Raw genomic sequence first — 21,876 nt, forward strand, 5'->3', positions numbered from 1 at the left:
TCATAAAAGCAAAACCTCAAGTCGTTTGTAATGGACGGAAAAAACGATTTTAAGACAGAATAAAACATGTTTATGTGTAATGTTGAGACTGTTTCCATGATATAATAAGTTCTAATGATACACCTGGCCAAAAAATTCCTTAAACCGGAAGGACTACCATTTTTCTTAACCGGATTTTTCTTTAAACCGGAACCATTTCAATTGAAGAAATTTTGCGGCATGCCACATCAATTGAAAACTTTCAAAAAAGTAAGTTTTGAAGATTGAACATACTCGATACAATAAACTATAAACTCCATTTTTAAGAAAAACAATATTTTATTAATAAACTTTTTGCCATATTACAATATCAACAACTTTGAAAGATTGCCTCCTAATTGGGTGGCATTATAATGCAATGCTGACGTCTTGTCATGAGAGTAGTATCCCCTGTTGGGTTTCATTATTGCTTCAGACAAACACCACCAGGACACGCTATTCCCAAGACAGGGCGCCTTAAAATCAATGTTTTACAAATTGTTTTAAAGATGCAACTATCTGCTGCATCTAGCACTATAATAGTTATACATAATGCACATTTCTCATAAATTCACAAGCATATACATTTTCTTACAAACATATTGCCCTTTCACATTCAAACCGAGTGCTACCCGTGTATCTCACATAAAGTGCACCGTACATTTTCTCGCACCTCAAATCAATTTCACCTCGCACCAACTTCAGTCATACCTCACACCGACTTCCGGTTCACGGCAGAAGTTGCTTTCCGTCTTATTTGTGTTTCATCATAATAAATGTCCTGCCCTATGTCTCGTACGAAAAGTAAATATCTTAATTAAGTACTTCCAGGTTATACTAAGTTACACAAAAAATCTTTAATCCGGAAAAAAAATTGCATTACCGGATTATCCAGATAAATTAAAACATGGAATTTAAATAATAACTAAATTCCGGTCAAGTATATCCGGAAGGCGATTTCCCCCTCGTATTAAAGTATTCCCTGTGTTAAGTTATGACCCTTTCTGATCCAGGTAAGAAATAAAATACAGTAAAAAATATATACGGCAATATTTCAACTGAAATCTGTGTCGATCTGTGTAGCGTGATAAAGCAGACGTGTTCTACAAAGGACAAAGCTTGTTGATTGGGGACATCAAAGTACGGCTTACTATACGCGAGCACAATGCTTGTCGATCAGACCCATTTAACATATGAATATATTTCTAATTTTCCAGGGACATCGAAGCGAAATTGTATAGACAACTATGTATAGTTGGATTTGAATGGGAATAGTATTTTATATCTATTTAGAGACACGTGTAAGCACTGTGTATATAGGCTGTGTACAATACGGCAAATGTTTTGTTTTCTTTGTTCAAGAAAGTTATCCACTAACTTTTATAAAGGCTGTCTGATTTAACGTTAGGCGTTACTCATTTCCCCTGGCCACGTAGGAATTATTTTACATAAGTATAAGCTACAAATACATACCACAGTACATATACAATTTTAATATGTTTCATAGCTACATGCGAAATTCCAATCTGGTGTATATATTTGTATGAGGCGAGTTCAATCACCCGGGCCTGAAGAGAAAGGTGATTTATGAGTGCTGTTATATCCCTATGAACGCCCGATTCGGGGAGTTTCATTAGATCGGTGAATATCATAAATACTATTTTTGTTGATTTTGGGCAGATAAATTAAGGTAAAGTATCTACAAGGCCAGAGTATGTTGTACGGATTCGTATCGACAAAAACAAACATGTTCGCTTTCATCAAACAGCCTGTTGAAAAAATATTTAGTGCAGTACTTTAAGATCAAAAAGACCTATCATAAATCTATGCTTATATTTGTTAAAGGGTAATGGCTCTCATCGGACAAGGCCATTCATCGTTATTGTTACAAATCGTTAAAGTGCCGTAAGTAAGTACGATTTTCTATTGGAACCAAATACTGAATACCGCTTCAATATATCGAATCCACAATGCCCAAGTATTACAATGATCTGGGCGTCCTGTACGGGATCATTTCGCTAACAGTCTTCAACCAATCCATATCACTCCAATATTTTGAACTTAAAAAGTGTTAGTTAACAATCGTAGTGACCTTGTAGTGACATCGTTTCATTTAGACAGAGGTCTGCCAATGTAATTAAACTTTCAAAATCGATAGAAAATTGACAGAAAATGATAAAAAAAAGATGGCACACACTAATTAGTGTTGACGATAAACATCAGACGTCTCTAGAAGTTAATCATACCAGCTAGACGCTCTCCGGGGACGGAGGTCAGAATCTCAGGGGTTACCTAATTCCTTGCGTGGCATAAACCAATGAAAATCAAAATTTCAAAGTTGATTAGATATTCTGTAACATTTTCTGTTATTTCATTGTTTCGGATCAGGCTATAGATCTTTCTCTGTATAAAGCTGTAGTCTTACACAGGTAAAACAGAATTTGAAATAATAATTGAAACTTTCATTAAAAAAAACAAAAATAAATCTTACTCATGTTAGGGACAGTGCTCATGCACGGAGACTCGCCAGATGTTGGCCACGTCAAAACAACTTTTGCTATATCAATTATTGAAGTGTTTTCTTCTAATGTTTACATCAATACTACAAGGATAATAAGTTTACATTATAACATACTTTTCTGTATCTATATATATGCCATGAATACATTAAAATTAGATGTGAAAAGTTGGGTAATGAGAGGAAAATGCTCAAACACTCCCTGTTGATAATGTATTAATTTGAATTAATTAGCAACACGTACAAGAAATTAAAAATTCTGACTTAACGGGCATATTAATTACGTTAATTAGATACATTATGTCGACGTAGATTTGTGGTTTTACATGCTTTCTGGACAGATATGCCAAAGAAATTCTTATACTAAATCCGGAACAATACAGAGTGTACAGGAAGTGTGTCGTTTTTCATATTACATTGTATACAAAGGACACTTTGTGTAGACTAAGATTGACAATATCAATCTTCCATATACAATATAGCTAATATTACATTATAACTACACCTATTTATAAGGTCGGTATACTGTATATATAACACATTCATATTTACCTGTATGTATTTACCTGTATATAAGTGGCCGAGCCCTAATTAAAAGAGAGTTATTTATATTCCTGTTCATCTCTTTGCATGTAATCTGTTGAATTCTCAAGTTTTAAAGGACAGAACAGTTTTAGGTAATCATTTTCATGGATTAAAACCCAGTTGAAGTGAATGAACTTTGGTGCAAGAAATCGACTTTTTCTGACTGCATTGTAAGTACAGATACAGAAAAAAAGACAATATATTGAAGTTATTGCGACATAGTTAACACTTTCGACTGAACTAGTATACATTGTATGTACAATTGACTTTGAACCACTAACTAATTTAGTTTTTAGTGATTATTAATACACGTACAGCATTAAATGTTATCATTAAATCATCTCGGTGCCTGACTCACATTTCAACGGTATGTGTATATTGAAGTTTTCATTCTCGTATCAAATATCAATATGCAAATATACCGTAAAAATGGACAGCTTCATTAAAATTATTGACCTAAAGCAAGTTTATGGAGTTTAAAGAGCTTTGATCTATTAAAGTATCGGACGAGTAATTTAAATAAATTATTAGAATATTGTAATTTAGTGTCGAGAAAAAAATATTAAAACCAATGTTTAACCTGGGGCACATGAAAACTGTGCAACAAACCTGAGACACAGAAAACAGTGTTACAACCTATGTTTTACCTGTGGTATAGAAATTAATGGCATATACTTGGGACATAGAATTTATCAAATTAATGTCAAAAACCTTGGAAACAGAAAACACTGCCAAAAACCGATTTTTAGCATTGATCACAGAAAACAAGTGTCACAAATCCGTGATACAGAAAACAGTGTCACAAACCTGGGACACAGAAAACGGTTTCACAAACCTGGGACACAGAAAACAGTGTCACAAACCTGTGACACAGAAACAGTGTCACAAACCTGGGACACAGAAAAAAATGTCACAAACCTCAGCTTCAACCTGGACTATAGACAACATTGTTACAAACCTGGGATAGAGAAAAGTTAAACTGTCACAAACATGGGACACTGAAAATGGTGTCACAAACCTTGGACACAGAAAACAGTGTCACAAACCTTGGACACAGAAACAGCGTCACAAATCTGGGACACAGAAATCATTGTTACAAGATCAGCTTTAACCTAGGACAGAAGTACAATGCTAGCTTAAACCTGGGTAAGAGCTACAACCCAGAGGTACAGCCTTAGTTTTAACCTGGGACAAGAAACAACATTAATCAAAATGTTCATCCTGGGATAGAGAAATCATAATACCGCCCAATATTTAACCTCGGATAGAGAATTAAAATTGACCAACATCGAACCGAACATTCGGCGTACAACGCTATAAACAAAATTATAACCCAGTCTTAAACATACGGCTTCATACAGAAAGATATTTATAAGCTAATGCCCAATCCCTGACATATAAAATAGCATTTACAAGCTCAACTTCAGATAAAGAAAAAGAGCAATTTTACTATCCCAGTAGCCGATATGCGTTTATATACACTAGCGTAATGGGTAAGCGCCTTGAATTGCCTGAATGTTATTTAGTTAATGTTGTGGTACTCGCCGTCCAAAAACCAGTAACTACATAAAAAGATGAAAAGAAAGTATGAAATTAGTGGCAGCTGGAATAGCAGTTTTCTCCCGAGTCCCCGCTGCCTTGTATTGGAACATCGTCTGCAAACTATCACACTCTCATCAAAATGCCGTCCGCCTCGACTGTAACGGTTATTTGATCTCGAGCAAAACCAACCAAATGAAAGAAAAAACGTGGAATTTTCACAAAATTACTTAATTACTAAACCGAAGATAGATATACTAAGTCATATTTTCAATGCTCATAGAAATATGACTGAAAATAGAAACTACATTGGCAGTAGTCTTTGTATGATACATATTGTTCTGGGTATAATCTATATTATTGTCATTAACCGGGAAAAAAATAGAAAAATGTTCCGAACACGTGGTAACCTTACCTATGATTGCGTACACTTATCTTAAGTGGAAATATCATATCCACGTAGAACATTAATAGCCAAGAAAAACATCTACTTAATGGCTGAAAAATACGGCTTCCATTTCTTGGAGAGAGTAAATAAAAATAAGCAACTGTACATTAGGAGTAAATTATCGTGTCATTGGTAGGAGACTTACTTTTAACGAGAGGAAAGAGTAATATTCGCGATATACCTAATAATATACACAACTGTTACACTCGGCGCAGTTTTCGTTAACTGCCAGTACACTATACCGACTACACAACAACAAAAATCGATTGCCGCTTCCCACTCAGGGCGAAATGCATCGGTGGTCTGAAATATAAATACTAGCGTCTACCTCATGAATAATTCTTGTTTGTTATAAGTTATTCCTTATTTAAGAAAAAATAATTTATTTAAAACAGCAAGACAGAATTGCTTGAGGGCACATGAATATCATCTCAAATCGAGATGGGAAATTTACGACCGACGGAAATAAAAACTCGACTTAACAATGTTTTAATTGTTCAACAGACTTGAAAAAAACACACTACCTGTGCGGGGTTTTAATTTGAAGTGAAAAAAAAAAACATGAAAAGTTAGCTACCGTACAAAGTATGCTACCTAAGAATTAAATGGAATTATCCTTTTTAAAAATGAAAAAAAGGAGAAAATTGGTGGAACTCCGCCTATCTGGACAAAGGATATATAGACAAAGCGGGGGATATTAGCGAACGATTATATCATTAGTTGGTGTAGAATAGGAGGGGTATCTGATGTCCCCTACTGACGGACGTGACGACAATACCGGAGTATTGCTCCATTGCACTGTAGTGCCGATGTATCGTAAACTCGATAGCCCTGTGTAATGTTATACAACGACAATGTATTGTGGTCCCGGTAATAGCACATACAACACAGATTCCACGTTGAAATATTAAACCCCTATTTGTAGAGTGGTTGATGGGTAGCAATAAAGCTAGAATTCCCTTTGCCAACTAGACCTTGTGATACTCCAAATACCGAAATTAAGTCGCTATAGACAGCGTAATTAATCGGTCTAATATCCTACCCAAACTTAACTCTCCTGTACTGAGAACATGTAAATATTGCCGTGTAGAAACTTGGTCCATGTACCTACGTTGACAAACCTGATATTATAATTAAGCACCCTAAAATATTGAATAAAGCGAGGTTGAACATTTCGGTGCTTTCTAAAATACCTTTGAAGATTTTGATTTGTTTTTAAAATTAATTAACTATTCACCTTCTTCAGCGTATAAATTATCAATCAACATTTTGTGTATTCAAACCTTCAAACTGCAGTATGTATATTTTATAACATAACGCAATTATAAATAGTAGAATCCACTGGACCTGTTATTATAATGAAACAAAACCTGAAAGACTTCCGCCAATTCTCCAGTCGCACACGAATGACACGCATACTACTAAATTGGCACGTTCCTCACATCTATACACATGTACACAGTCACACATTTACACATTTACACCCGTGATCCGCTCGGTTTGGGTACATACTTTTGGCCGTGTTGTGATTTCATCACTATGACAGGTGCCTGGTGGTACCCCGCAGTTCCTGCACCATTAAAATTGGACTTCCGCCTTGTGAATCTCCGTGAACAAAAGTTACTCCAAGATTTTGCAGTTTTTGAACTCCAAATCCACATCCCACTCGTGATTCCTACAACGAGTGACATGAATATTTTCAACATGTAAACCTCCACTGTAGGTATGGATTTGTCCAGTGTGCAGTCTTTGTGGTTTTTGGACAAACGACATGGCGTGTCCATTGACTGCTTTGTCCATATGGGAAAGTGTACCCGTTCATAGAAATAACACCCAATAACACACGTTGCTGGCACAGTATACAAGACAGAGAAAACACCAATTTTGGCCATTAATTTTTCAAGTTTTCTAATATTTGAACTTCCGTCCATTTTCAAATTGTTTCTGATACGGAACAAAGCAACGAATCCAGCTAAAATAAAGAGTGTGCCTGTAATTAAATATACAATTAACGGCGCTAAAACAAAACCAGTTAAAGCTGCTGGATCCTGGTTGCCTACGAAACAGAGACCGGTCAGTTCGTCCCCATCAACACGACGCATTGTAAGTATAATAATGGTCTTTATAGCGGGTATGGCCCAGGCAGCCAAGTGGAAGTAGCTACTAAGGGCTTCTATAGCTTCCTGGCCCCACTTCCTACCGGCTGCCAAGAACCATGTGACAGTCAGAATCACCCACCACAGCGAACTCGCCATCCCAAAGAAGTACAAGATTAAAAACACTATAATACACCACGTACTCTCCAGTCCCTCCTGAATCAAGAATTCCGTCCCATCTCGAGTTTTATCACAAGAAATAGCGTTAGGACCTGTGATGGCACGGATCATAAACGCCATGGAGTATATAGCATAGCACATGGACAAGAATATGATGGGTCTCTCAGGATATTTAAATCTACTGGTGTCGATGACAAACGTAAGGAATGTCATGACTGTTGATAGACAGCAGAAAGAAGCCCAAACAATGGTCCAAATTTCCGCAAATCGTTTGTCTTCTTGGCGGAAGAAAACGTCAATGTTGCACTTAGGAGCACACGAGTTATTCCTGTCTATTTTTTCCACGTGCACGTATCGGTCGGGACACTTGTACGGCGGAGGTTTAGTCACCCGAACAAGTTTCGTCTTGGAATTGTTATCGTCATAATTTGGCATCTTTTTCTCTCTCCAACTCTCTAATATCTTCCACCATTCAGCACTTTCAGCTTCCGACCCGAACATACCCGAGTCAAATTCGTGATCAGAGGTGACATTCGGAGCCTCCATGCACAGATTAATAGGTGTCCGATCGTCCTTGTTCGGTAGTTTTGAACAGTCTAACATTGGTGGCCACTCGAAACTGAACCTGCTAAGTAAAGGTTCACACTTCGTACGTACCTCAATACACATGGAACGACAGACAGGTATGATAAATGTCTCGTCCCCCATTTCAGTACACATTGGAGCAAACAGTGAGCACAGGAAAAAACGTAACAGTCTGGAGCAGCTTAGTTGTACCAGTGGTAAAAATTGATGAATTTGGATAGCTGCATCCTTTTGGTTATGATGTCCGACAAGATTTGGCATGCGAGTCAAATTGTATTTCATATCCAAACACATCGGAATTGTTATTCTCTCGCATCTTTGATAGTGGGGTCGTGTGTCAAACGGCGATATACCGTGGACCGAGCCCGGGACAGCGTAGCAGACGACAAAAAGAACACTTAAAATCCACACATACATTTCGAAGAATGCATTCATAAAACGTCCGAATATGATATATATCCCAACGGTACTTTATGTATTACTTGGATGAAGTCGTCTTTCACCACCGCCAGTAGACTGTCGATATCTCGACGATAGACACATGCTCTCTGTATGTGTGCCGAGAGAGCAGCCAACTGTGGGAGCGATATGGACACTCTGTTTATAACACTGACAGTAGATCAACGGGCCGCGCTCGCTCTACTGTAAACACAACACACGGCGCTCAGACGATCAATGCGCTTCTCTGATCATCATACTAAAATCATCTACCAGACAATGATTCTCGGAAGTAGAAACACCTACTACAAAATAAAACTTCACTACGTATAATTCAACCTTCTACTAGTCTGAATACTTTTTTCATTTGAGTTTTGTATCTATATAAAATACGGACTATTTTCTGTGGGACATATTACACGTAGAATTGATATTCCGCACAAGAGGAGGCGTGGCTACAATCCCTTTGATATCCGCGGAAAGGCAAGCCAACCTAGTGTCAATCATTGATGGCTAGTCTTCCATGCCTAACTTCAATTGCTTCTCAGGGCTTTTATCGTGCACAATGTCCCCGCCCCTTGCTTGTTGGTAGAATATCTTCTTTTCAGTGAGAATGTTACTTTATTGAATTTATGATGATGTATCGACAGTTAGATTGTCGTTTGGGCGGTTATGTAATGTATTACACACGGGGGCCTTCACAGATTTGCTATAGATCGGCATTGGAGTCACGATTTCTTTACATTAGCTTTAATGTCCGTGTCTGTAACACAAAACCATACACGAAGCATGTTTTGAAGGAATTACCGAACAAACTTACAATAAGCTTATAGAGATTAATATCATTTTAGCTTTCAGATCTCTTAAAAACCACGATTACCATTTGCAATGGGTTGGAATTTGTATCGAATTTTACGTTTATCGATTGGAGATTATCAAATGAAATACAAATATAATTTAAATGTCTTCATGCAAGGATGCAACAAATGATAATACATTGGGGTTTATCAGAAATGCAATCACAATATGATATATATCAAAGTAAAGAGGGAAAGAAATGTAATATTTACTAATTTTCTTATTCTATTAGTAAGTTAGCTAAAAGACAAAATTTAACAGTGTGTACTACTTTGCTTGTTTGTCGACATTTTTTTTACTAAACTCGGTGCGCTGGGCATGGATATTGCTTCACAGGGACTTGAAGATAAAATCAATTCAATTTTCATAATATTTTTTAGTATGGTTGGGACTTTGTGCCAGGTCCCTGTGCCTAAACGTTTCCTTGGATTGAAATTTATCGATAATCTTACTTCATATACGATACATTAGATACATAAAAAATAAATTTCAAAGATAGTAAAAAAGAGATTATTGTGGAAATATCGACATTATCATTATCAGATGTACCCATTTATATACATGTACTTTTTATTAGATAAATTCTGCTGCATCAGTCATTGTTTCGTAAACTAGCCTGACGTCGCTATCAGTATAATTGAAATGTATCGATAATTAATATTAATAAAACGTAAGATGGATCGATAAATAAAATCATCGTTCAGCTGTATGTTTATGTGATATTCACTAGACTATTAAAACAAACAATGGATAAAAAGCATTGTTATCTCCGTCTAATTATACGTTTCTGTCTATGTTCAATTTTTTTTCATATTCATATCTAAACATACTTACCACCTTCTGGTAAACAATTCCATATTTTGTCAATTATCTAGCTGCCCTATGTATATATGCATGTATCTACACATGTATATTAATGATTTTTGAATATATTGATGAATAGATTGACATATAGATTGCTCTAAATGTATATAAAGATAGATGGAGGGAAGATGGGAGAGATGGATGGATGTAAAAAGCTGGATGAAGGGAGGATGGGAGATATATGCATGGATGGGTGGATGTAGGAAAGGCATACAGCTACAGCCCCGTTTTAGCGGAAAACATTTGACATTTTGAAAAGACAGTAAAAAAAAGTGTCATCTGTTTTTCCGCTATACAGCAGTAGTTAGGTTACAATTGTAGATGGATGAATGGATAGATAGCTGGAGTGATAGAAGGGGTAGAATTTAAATTCATATTGATAGATTGATAAAGTAACGAACGTTTGGTATTTTTGAAAGTAAATGAAAGTTAAGAGAATAAGACATACGCCGGGAGATAATTTGATTACCCTGCATCACTAGAGCTGATTACAAGAAACACAGTAGCAATTTATCGGCCGAGAAAAATATTAAGGTTTAATTGAAAACATGTCTCAATAAAAACCATCACTGGCAGGCATCGCACAGCATGCTAACTTTCTCACACCTCAAGTTATTAACACATACTTATAAAAAATGCAACCGCAATATCAGGTGTATTCCTGCGCCAATAGTGCCCGGATGACAGCGTGTTAAAAAGATTTCGCTGATAGGAAATTGTGTAGACAGGTCTATCATGAAATTATCATATTTTAACCAAAATATGAGAAATATTCAATCTTTGCGATCTAGGCGTGTGAGAGGAATAGTAAATAGGGTCAGACATGTCATATTTTAACGGTTATCTTCTAAGTCGACATACTTTTATTTCTAAAATATATCTGCCATTGAAATTTTAATTTCAAACAGTTGATGAAATGTCAAATGCATTTTATGGTTCGTTAGACCATTTGTTGGATTGTCTATTTTATCAGCCATCGCTATTTCACACAACGTGCGTGTAAAATTACCTTTTGTATACCGGGAAAGTTCCCGTGATAAATTATAAATAATTGCTACAAATGTTGGAACAACGTACATTGATAATGGTTAAATCTTGAATTCTGTTATCGAAAAATAGGAGTTTTTCTTTTCAAGTCATTGATAAATCTGATTAAGATTTTACGATTTCTGTAGTAACGTGATAGAACTTTTTAGAATAATTTGGAATCATATGATTTCGTTAATGTAGCACATTATTACACACACGTCAATATCAAATGGTATTTTTATTATATTCTTTTATTTTCCTTGTGCTATTTTTGAAATATCAAAACGTGAAAGATAAAAAATTCCCCCGATTTAGGGCGTTCTCGTCATACTAAAACATTAGACCCGGGACATATCATTCAAAAATCAACGATCGTTGATGCATCGTCATTTGTCCGGACACTTGTTAACCGGACTCGAGTAAATAAGGACCTATATGTTATGTGTGTAATATTAATTCAATATTTTCATCCCAAAAAATTATGTTCGGCATTTGAATATAATTCTTATCTTTAAATATCGCCAGTAAAGTTAACATATTCAAATCAACCAAGAGTGAAGTTTATCCATATAAATTACGAATTAAGTTTATACAATATTATATAATCACCGGTAAAATGTATCATTATTAATCAACAGTAAAGCTATCTTTAAAATTCACCTGGAAAGTCTAACTTTACAAATCACAAGAAAAGTTTACCTATACATACCACCAGTAAAGTTAAGCTATACACAGCACCAGCAAAGTTTACATATCCAAATCACAGGTTAAGTTTATCTATATAAATCACCAGTAAAATTTATCTATACAAATCATCTGTAAAGTTTATCTATATAAATCACCAGTAAAATTTATCTATACAAATCATCTGTAAAGTTTATCTATATAAATCACCAGTAAAATTCTATACAATCATCTAAGTTATCTATACAAATCACCTGTAAAGTTTATCTATACAAATCACCTGTAAAGTTTATCTATACAAATCACCTGTAAAGTTTATCTGGCCAAATCACCTGTAAAGTTTATCTACACAAGTCACCTGTAAAGTTTATCTGGCCAAAGTCACCAACAAAACGTAACTGTACAGAATAAAGGTAAAGTTTTCTTCAACAAAACGCCAGAAAATGTTATCAATGTTGTATCAATCTAAGATGTTAGTTCAGATTATAGATACATCCCCAATGCCTCATCCCCCTCTTTAAATATTGTTAATGTTGATGATAAAATATGATGAAATATACAAAAATAAATCAATTCTGATAATATTCTGTTACGTGTAAGTAATACTGTACCCCAGTAGTTTGTAGATGGCCCTAAGGGAATGTTCGCGTACGTACTTTAAGTGTAAGCAAAATATTTAAGGTAAAGTAACAACTATTCTGAAGTACCACAAAACTTAATAGACAGACCGACGTGGTGAACATACGGCAATACTGGGCCACCTCGTGTAACATATAACTGTGAAAACTGCGGCTTTATTTGTGTTCCTGTATCAGTCAGAGTTTATTTATCTAACACAAATTTCGTTTACGTACTCTCAATAGAGCATTCATTGAATATAATTAAAAGTAGAATTTCGATTTCCAAACAAAATTAACGCTCAACAAAATACCTCGAAACATTTGAATGCCCTATACCCCAAGCTTTATGCGTAAGTATTCATCCGTGTAAGTGAGTTCAGCGTTTAATTAATTTCGGACTTAAATGACCATTCCCATATGACAAGGTCAAACTAAATGACCATCGCACCTGTATCACACCTGTGAGTGCGCTACTGCCAAGGGCCATAACTCATGGGCGCAGTTCCCTTTCACTTCTGATGACATATAGCGCTTTTATCAGCAATGGGGGATGATTATCACCACATTCTGACGAAAATAAACAACTGTCACCTGACCAGGCTGGAGATGAAGTGTAATTCCAAATCCAGGACGCATGACTATCGAACGGACACTGACTGGAACCCTCCATGGAGGTTCAAGCAAACGCAGAATAACAAGAAAATCATGTGTAACTGTTGTGGAATTCGCAATTGTTTTGTATCTTTTTATTAACCAAATGAACCTGTTATATCCAATTTACGCCCCCCCCCCCCCCCCCCCACACACACACACTTTTTATACCTCACTTACGACGGTGTCTCCCAAGTCATACCTTTAGTTTCCCTAAAACGCTACAAATGGACATTAAAACCTCTTAAGCAAAGTAAAGGCAAAACTTACAAAACCTACGCTATAATCAATTGTTAACTCTAACTCATACTTATTATAATGTAGAAATAGACTTCAAGATACACTATCGCTGGTACTGTGTAAGTAAATATTGCAACTGGAATTGATCAATGACAATTGTTTATTTTCATTAACAGTACAGTGCAGAGAATTTGAACATTAACAAATGGATAACAATGATACATGGTAAAACAGGAAGAACATTAGTATTGTCAGATAACACCTGTATATTACCTTTATTTACCTGGAATATACCTACAAGTATATTTATCGTGTATTTACCTTATTTTATCTGGAATTTATTCAAGATTATTCCATATGTAGGGTGTGACCTTTTACGCATTGATGCTTGTCCTCCATCTGACCTTATGGTTTTTAGTAGCAAATATTTAATCAAATAAATGCTATTCTCTATAAATTATTCTGGTTAACTAGGAAATAAAACTCCCATTACGTGGACCACACGCAAACTCTTCCAGGAAATACTGAGCTCATAAAGGTCCCCTAAGAGGTTGTTAGATGACTACAACTCGAGAGGGAGGGTTTTTGTTTTAATGTAAAACAGTAGTATAATGAAAATATAATTACGACGAAGAAAGTTCGTAATTAATTTAATAGGATTGGTAAACAATGCGTTGATACCGAAGTCAGCGAAGTGGATAGGTGTGGATGGGTCATTTGAGATTAGAAAATGTTAAAAAATACATAATAAAAATTCACGTGAGAAATCAAAGCGAGAATGTCCTAATATGATGGACGTGCAATACACGTGCGTCATAAGATATACAACAAGAACCAGTCGGTGCCGTGGTAGGTATGAGAATTTACGGAAACTACCGATACAGAAACTACGAGTCCTTAGGGACCTGTGTACGCTGACAGACTGGACATTTCTAAAAAAAAAAAACGAACTCTTCGAGAATGTGTGAAATTTTTCAAGCACGAAATATATTTTTTTACGTGAATGTGAAAATAAGAAGGAATTGCAGATCACGGAGCAAACCAATGGATATGTATATCATTATATAAGTCATCGCGGAACCGAGCCTCTATCCAATTGATCTAAGACGGAGGTATACTTGGCACTGCGGATAGTAATGTAGTAAGCATGTACATGAAGATTCCAAGGAGACTGACTGATTCCAAAAGTAGGAATGATTAAGTCCAAAAAAGATTTTCAATGGTGTTTCCTGTGGAACATCAACCGTCTTAACACTTGTCACGAACGAACCAAACCTGGAAGAAAATTGCACTGAGCTTCAGCGCTATATATATGTATACCGTACTGATTTTACAATCAGACATATGGACGTGGTCATAAAGCGGATTAATCTACTTTTCTAATTGCCATTTTGTACAAGACGAAGAAACCATAAAATCATTACTACACTTGAAATACCTCGGAATGAGAAAACTCGTGAAGTGTTCTTAGCGACAAGTGCCTCTTACTGGCAGATCGGGACTGCCTATTAGCAGATGAAAGGGCTCAGAGGGGACCCAGTCGAGGGCCCTTTAAAAGGGGAGATAACTAAAAACTAGGCACTACATCTTCTTTCTTTTCGATAGGCGCCTTGGGTCTCGGCAATAAAGCAGCAACGTTATAGTTATATAACAGATAGCTTTTTTTTCGATTCCAGATTTAATTTTGGGTTATTTGACGCAATTTTAACCTAGCCCGTAGATTAGTTAAGTTGATAGAGCCAGATATCTTCTAGTCCCAGTATGTGATCACCCTAATGGCCAGGCGAGATTGATTTTTGAGAAGCAGAGAGTATTAACTTCGTCGGCTATCGGGTTTTTGCCGATTTAGCAGTTATGTTTGTAGAAGAGCAGGGAGATTGCACTTGTACCCCTGTGGACGTAAATCTGGGTATGTATATATGTATATGTATTAAGATGACTGCATTACAATATCATGCCGTGCTGTTTCCGAGCTCGCTCGCTCGAGACGGGGTAACGGAATCGAAAAGGATTTCAGTATAACGAAAATCCCAAAACGCCTCATCTTAACGGAATCAACGGAAAAAAGTTGATATAAAATAGACATCATTGTCTATGTCAATCACAGATCAACGACAATGTTAGCACAAATATCGACCATAAATTCATAGAGTTATGTATAATCATCATTTTTTTCTTTTAAAATGTTGTAAAAGATTCGAGAAAAGCTTGACAACATACCGAGAAAAGTTTGACAATATACAGAGAAATGTTTGACAATATACAGAGAAAAGTTTGACAATATACAGAGAAAAGTTTGACAAAATACCGAGAAAAGTTTGACAAATTACAGAGAACAGTTTGACAAAATACAGAGAAAAGTTTGACACTATACAGAGAAAAGTTCGACAAAATACCGCGAAAAGTTTCACAATATACAGAGAAAAGTTTGACACTATACCGAGAAAAGTTTGACAATATACAGAGAAAAGTTTGACAATATACAGAGAAAAGTTTGACAAAATACAGAGAAAAGTTTGACACTATACAGAGAAAAGTTTGACAAAATACCGAAAAAGTTTGACAATAAAAACAGAGAAAACTTTGACAAAATACAGAGAAAAGTTTGACAAAATAAACAGAGAAAAGTTTGACAATATACAGAGAAAAGTTTGACAATATACAGAGAAGATTTTGACAAAATACCGAGAAAAGTTTGACACTATACAGAGAAAAGTTTGACACTATTCAGAGAAAAGTTTGACAATATACAGAGAAAAGTTCGACAATATACCGAGAAACGTTTGGCAATATACCGAGAAAAGTTTGACAATATACCGAGAAAAGTTTGACAATATACCGAGAAAAGTTTGACATCTCTAAAAAGTGAGCATTGAGATCCATGAAAATTATGACATAGCATTTCTACAGAGTAAAGTATGAGATCTGTACAGATTAAGGTATGAGATCTGTATAGATTAAGGAATGATATCTGTACAGATTAAGGTGACATCTGTATAGATTAAGGTGACATCTGTATAGATTAAGGTATGCTATCTGTATATATTAAGGTATGATATCTGTACAGATTAAGGTATGATATCTGTACAGATTACGGTATGACATCTGTTTAGATTAATGTATGACATCTGTACAGATTAAGGTATGACATCTGTTTCAATTAATGTATGACATCGGTACAGATTAAGGTATGAGATCTGTATAGAGTAAGGTATGACATCTGTATATATTAAGGTATGACATCTGTATAGATTAAGGTATGACATCTGTATAGATTAAGGTATGACATCTGTATAGATTAAGGTATGACATCTGTATATATTAAGGTATGACATCTGTATATATTCAGGTATGATATCTGTATAGATTAAGGTATGAGATCCGTACAGATTAAGGTATGACATCTGTATAGATTAAGGTATGATATCTGTATAGATTAAGGTATGATATCTGTATAGATTAAGGTATGATATCTGTATAGATTAAGGTATGATATCTGTATATATTAAGGTATGATATCTGTATAGATTAAGGTATGACATCTGTATAGATTAAGGTATGACATCTGTATATATTAAGGTATGACATCTGTATATATTAAGGTATGATATCTGTATAGATTAAGGTATGAGATCTGTATAGATTAAGGTATGATATCTGTATAGATTAAGGTATGAGATCTTTACAGATTACGGTATGACATCTGTATATATTAAGGTATGACATCTGTATATATTAAGGTATGACATCTGTACAGATTAAGGTATCAGATCTGTACAGATTAAGGTATGATATCTGTATAGATTAAGGTATGACATCTGTACAGATTAAGGTATGATATCTGTATAGATTAAGGTATGACATCTTAACAGATTAAGGTATGATATCTGTATAGATTAAGGTATGACATCTTAACAGATTAAGGTATGATATCTGTATAGATAAAGGTATGACATCTGTATAGATTAAGGTATGACATCTGTACAGATTAAGGTATGACATCTGTATATATAGAGGATCTGTCATGAGTTTCCCTTCATATTAGATTTATGATACGAGTTTTGAATTTTTTATTTTTGCGAGCCTCTGGCGAGCAAAAATAAAAAATTCTAAACGAGTATCATAAATCTAACATGAAGGGAAACGAATGACAGATTCTTTTTATCATATGACGTTTTCTTTCATCGTTCCCCATCAAAAACTGATTTTCTCTTTTGCCTTGAATCGTCACATCTCAACCAAATCACCAGAACCTTCGAAGTAGGTCAATTATACCGACGAGAGAAGAAATAGTTCTAACACAACTGACTCTTGAAAAGGATTCATTTTATTAAATACACGTCTCAAAACAAAATTTCAGCATTTTTTCATTTAATCTATAATAGATAAATTGTCCTTGGTGTTTGAAACAATGAGGAAAATATTTTAGTTTGAAAGTTCATGAGCGACTGTTTTTGATGTGACGAAGCCGTGACGTCACTTAGCGCGATAATGGAGGCTTCGTTGTACAAATGTCTATTCGCTGTCGCTGTCGTACAGAACCATTGTACGACGCCTTTTCACTGCTTTGTGTTTATCCTCGTCCTTGCGGGAGTTTATGGAGATGTGAAATGTTCCACCGTGAATATTCCCACTGAACATCGTGTTCAGACTGCCGTGAAAAGCGACTTTGGATGCCGATTTGTTGGCAGTGTTGTTTGTTTTGACATTACACGTGTTTGTCGACGACAGTGTCAGCATGTTATTCTGAGTAACCGTTGAAGGCAAGTTGTAACAAACTACATTGCCGTTTTTTCATGAGGATTTTATTAAATAATGTTATTATTTGTTTATTTGAAAAGAATCTAGACTAGATATGTCTCATCGGACAACGCAACCGCAATTTTCTATCGGAGTTGAAATATGTTACTAGGGGTCATAAAATAGATGTTTGCCAGGCCTAATTTAACATCTTATAGTATACATATTATTAAAAAACTTAGGATGTTTACATCTTGGATTTTATCTTTGATTGTACAATATGTTATGTTAATAGACCAATTTGTCGTTCAGTTGGTTTTTTTTCAAAGTTTACAAGCACTAGTCGCCATTTTTACGAGTCGTAGTAAAAAGAAGTAGGTCGTTCCCACGCGTATGAATACAGTTCTCACGGAACCAGCCAATCAGCGTAGCGAAAGGTGTTATTACACTAGTGTCATAAAGAAAATTTATGTGATGGGTTTATGACACCGTATATAACGGTAGTCATATGATAAATTAAGGTATGACATCTGTACAGATTAAGGTATGACATCTGTATATATTAAGGTATGACATCTGTACAGATTAAGGTATGAGATCCGTACAGATTAAGGTATCAGATATGTATAGATTAAGGTATGATATCTGTATAGATTAAGGTATGATATCTGTATAGATTAAGGTATGACATCTGTACAGATTAAGGTATGATATCTGTATATATTAAGGTATGACATCTGTACAGATTAAGGTATGACATCTGTACAGATTAAGGTATGACATCTGTATAGATTAAGGTATGACATCTGTACAGATTAAGGTATGACATCTGTATAGATTAAGGTATGACATCTGTATAGATTAAGGTATGACATCTGTACAGATTAAGGTATGACATTTGTATATATTAAGGTATGACATCTGTACAGATTAAGGTATGACATCTGTACAGATTAAGGTATGATATCTGTATAGATTAAGGTATGAGATCTGTATAGATTAAGGTATGACATCTGTATAGATTAAGGTATGATATCTGTACAGATTAAGGTATGATATCTGTATAGATTAAGGTATGACATCTTAACAGATTAAGGTATGATATCTGTATAGATTAAGGTATGAGATATGTACAGATTAAGGTATGATATCTGTACAGATTAAGGTATGACATCTGTATAGATTAAGGTATGATATCTGTATAGATTAAGGTATGATATCTGTACAGATTAAGGTATGATATCTGTATAGATTAAGGTATGATATCTGTACAGATTAAGGTATGATATCTGTATAGATTAAGGTATGACATCTTAACAGATTAAGGTATGATATCTGTATAGATTAAGGTATGAGATCTGTACAGATTAAGGTATGATATCTGTACAGATTAAGGTATGACATCTGTATAGATTAAGGTATGACATCTGTATAGATTAAGGTATGATATCTGTATATATTAAGGTATGACATATGTATAGATTAAGGTATGACATATGTACAAATTTAGGTATGACATCACCATAGTGCAAACAATGACGTATATCTATAAAAGATACAATGCTATCACTTATCATTGAAATTTTTTCTATGATATCTTAAGAAAACACAGTAACTTCATTGGGTATCCGGGAAATAAAAATAAAAATAATGTCAGTTAAGAGAATATCTGTATAATGTGATACATTTCATTTGAGATTTTAATAAAAGTAAAACCACACCTAGACTTGACTCAAGGTAAGCACACCGAATTTTCTCCGTTTTCTATTTCCGCTCCCTTTTACTGTGTCTATTGATATTCACGTAGATAGCGGTATACGTAAACTTCTTTCACATACCGCGTCTGTCAACCACAATAAAAGCAACAACCAAGTCGTAACTAACATGCTAAGTAAGACTTGAAGCTAGCGATTTAGAAAAGGTTTTAATGCAGTATTCAAATGATACGTAAAACTTAACCGGGCGTACATGGGTATCGCTGCATACGTATACCTGCAGTGAGTGCAATTGCATTTATCTTTACACAACTCGGATTGCAATCTACAAATTGCAACTAAACAATCATACGTAATATAACAAATCGACTTAAATGGTTAACAAATCGCTATATAGTAATTTGATATATTGGGTTTTCTAAGGGAAAAACTTAGCTATAATGAAATTTCATTGAAAGATCTTTTTACAGAAAAAATATCCATATTTCATAACTTCTGATGATGAGATAATAATTACATGATTGAACTTACTATAGTGGTATTTCTATGAAGAAAGTTAGCTGTTATAGATTTTCACTGCTCCGCTCAGCCCCGGAGGTTCATATTCTTTTAAAATGTACCAAAATTCGAAAAAGATTAGAAGTTGATTAAAGCATGTGAATAATGCACATCCGTAGGGAGTTTATTTTAAGTAACGTTGATATTGATCGGTTCTTGTATTAGCGTTTCGAATTTAGACGCTAAATTAGCTAAAATAAGCACCTCGCTAAAATTAACATTAGCATGCAATCAGTTTCGTTATTTGACACGTGGCATGGAGTCCACTGACGGGACATTTTCAAAGGACTAGAAAAGGTACACAGACTGTATTGATATTTCTCTTTGGAGTATATTAGTAAAACTGATATCTCTATGTAGTTATAGGATACTACATAGGAAAATAAAACATGAAATAACCTAGATCGTTATATGGATTTATACTAACGATAAACAAGTGTATCCCTAACGACTTCAGAGTGTGTTCGATGTTAATTCATCCGTATTTTACAATAAGAAGCACGTGTTACAACGTGCACAGGTCCATTATCTTTCCATTTTGTGAAAGAAAATCATGCTTTTTGAGATACCATCTGGAATTGAATAATGTATCAGATACATATCGCTGTCCCAGGGTTTCATCAAAACGTATGTGGTCGATCTGAATGGATACAGGTGTGGTGACGATAGTGCTGAGGGAAATGTTGCATATAAAATTACATACCTGATCATGAAGATGTTCTAGGTATAATTTCAGCGATTAGAGGCGATCACACATTCAACACTTTCGCGTACCTTTGTCTTTGCATACACTGCATTAGCAAACATATATGTCATTGTTATATCTTGTATGTCACGCGATATAAATCTAATTGAACATGCATTTATTGAGACAATAAAATATGTTTAAATTTATTTTATTAATTAGAAAAGTTTGACTAAAATGACCAAAAGAACAAAACACTGGAAACGTGTGTCGAGCATATTGATATTAACGTACTCATACTTCACAGTGTCTTGTACCGTTAAAACAAATACAATACAGGTACGTGTCAACGGAAACGGAAAATAGGATATAAAGCACCATACCAGTATACGATTAAAAGCGTATGTGGGGACTCTCAGGGAATCAAAAGTTGGAGGAAGACTGTACAAATTCGAAAATGCTTTTGTCGGGGACATGCTTTTACAAGCAAATTTAGGGAGCTGCAGGGAGTGACTGCATAATATTAGGCTGCATACAAATTACATCCTCTTCGCCCCGCCCACATGATACAACACCTCCGCTAGGATTAAGATATGAATGGTTCAGATTTAGGGTTAAGTAGTTTGGAACTAGAAAAGAAATCGATAAAAAAGTACAAACTTGAGATTATCTTATCTGTCGGGGTTTCCTCTACCCTGTATGGCTTCCAAAGTGCTTCCTACACAGGACTGCAACTGGTCGCCCTTCGTTTGAGAGTTCGCTTGGTACAATGGTGCACATCCATGTACCCAGTTACAGGAACATGGTTCGACCAGTCAGTTTAAA

At 35.1% G+C, this 21,876-nt stretch overlaps 1 protein-coding gene across 1 annotated transcript; it reads right to left on the reverse strand.

Moving 5' to 3' along the window:
* Positions 1-298: 298 nt before the first annotated feature.
* LOC117327272 (frizzled-9-like) lies at positions 299-8,594 on the reverse strand. The gene has a single exon (XM_033884189.1). The coding sequence runs from the start codon at positions 8,402-8,404 to the stop codon at positions 6,587-6,589; it is 1,818 nt and encodes a 605-aa protein (XP_033740080.1). The 5' UTR covers positions 8,405-8,594; the 3' UTR covers positions 299-6,586.
* Positions 8,595-21,876: the final 13,282 nt, after the last annotated feature.

This window comes from Pecten maximus, chromosome 5 (genome assembly GCF_902652985.1).
Source record: "Pecten maximus chromosome 5, xPecMax1.1, whole genome shotgun sequence".
In the NCBI taxonomy this organism is placed as follows: Eukaryota; Metazoa; Mollusca; class Bivalvia; order Pectinida; family Pectinidae; genus Pecten; species Pecten maximus.

What these genes read in the sequence shown, in the direction of transcription:
- LOC117327272 (XM_033884189.1), bottom strand. Translation starts at nt 8,404, where the DNA reads ATGAATGCATTCTTCGAAATGTATGTGTGGATTTTAAGTGTTCTTTTT.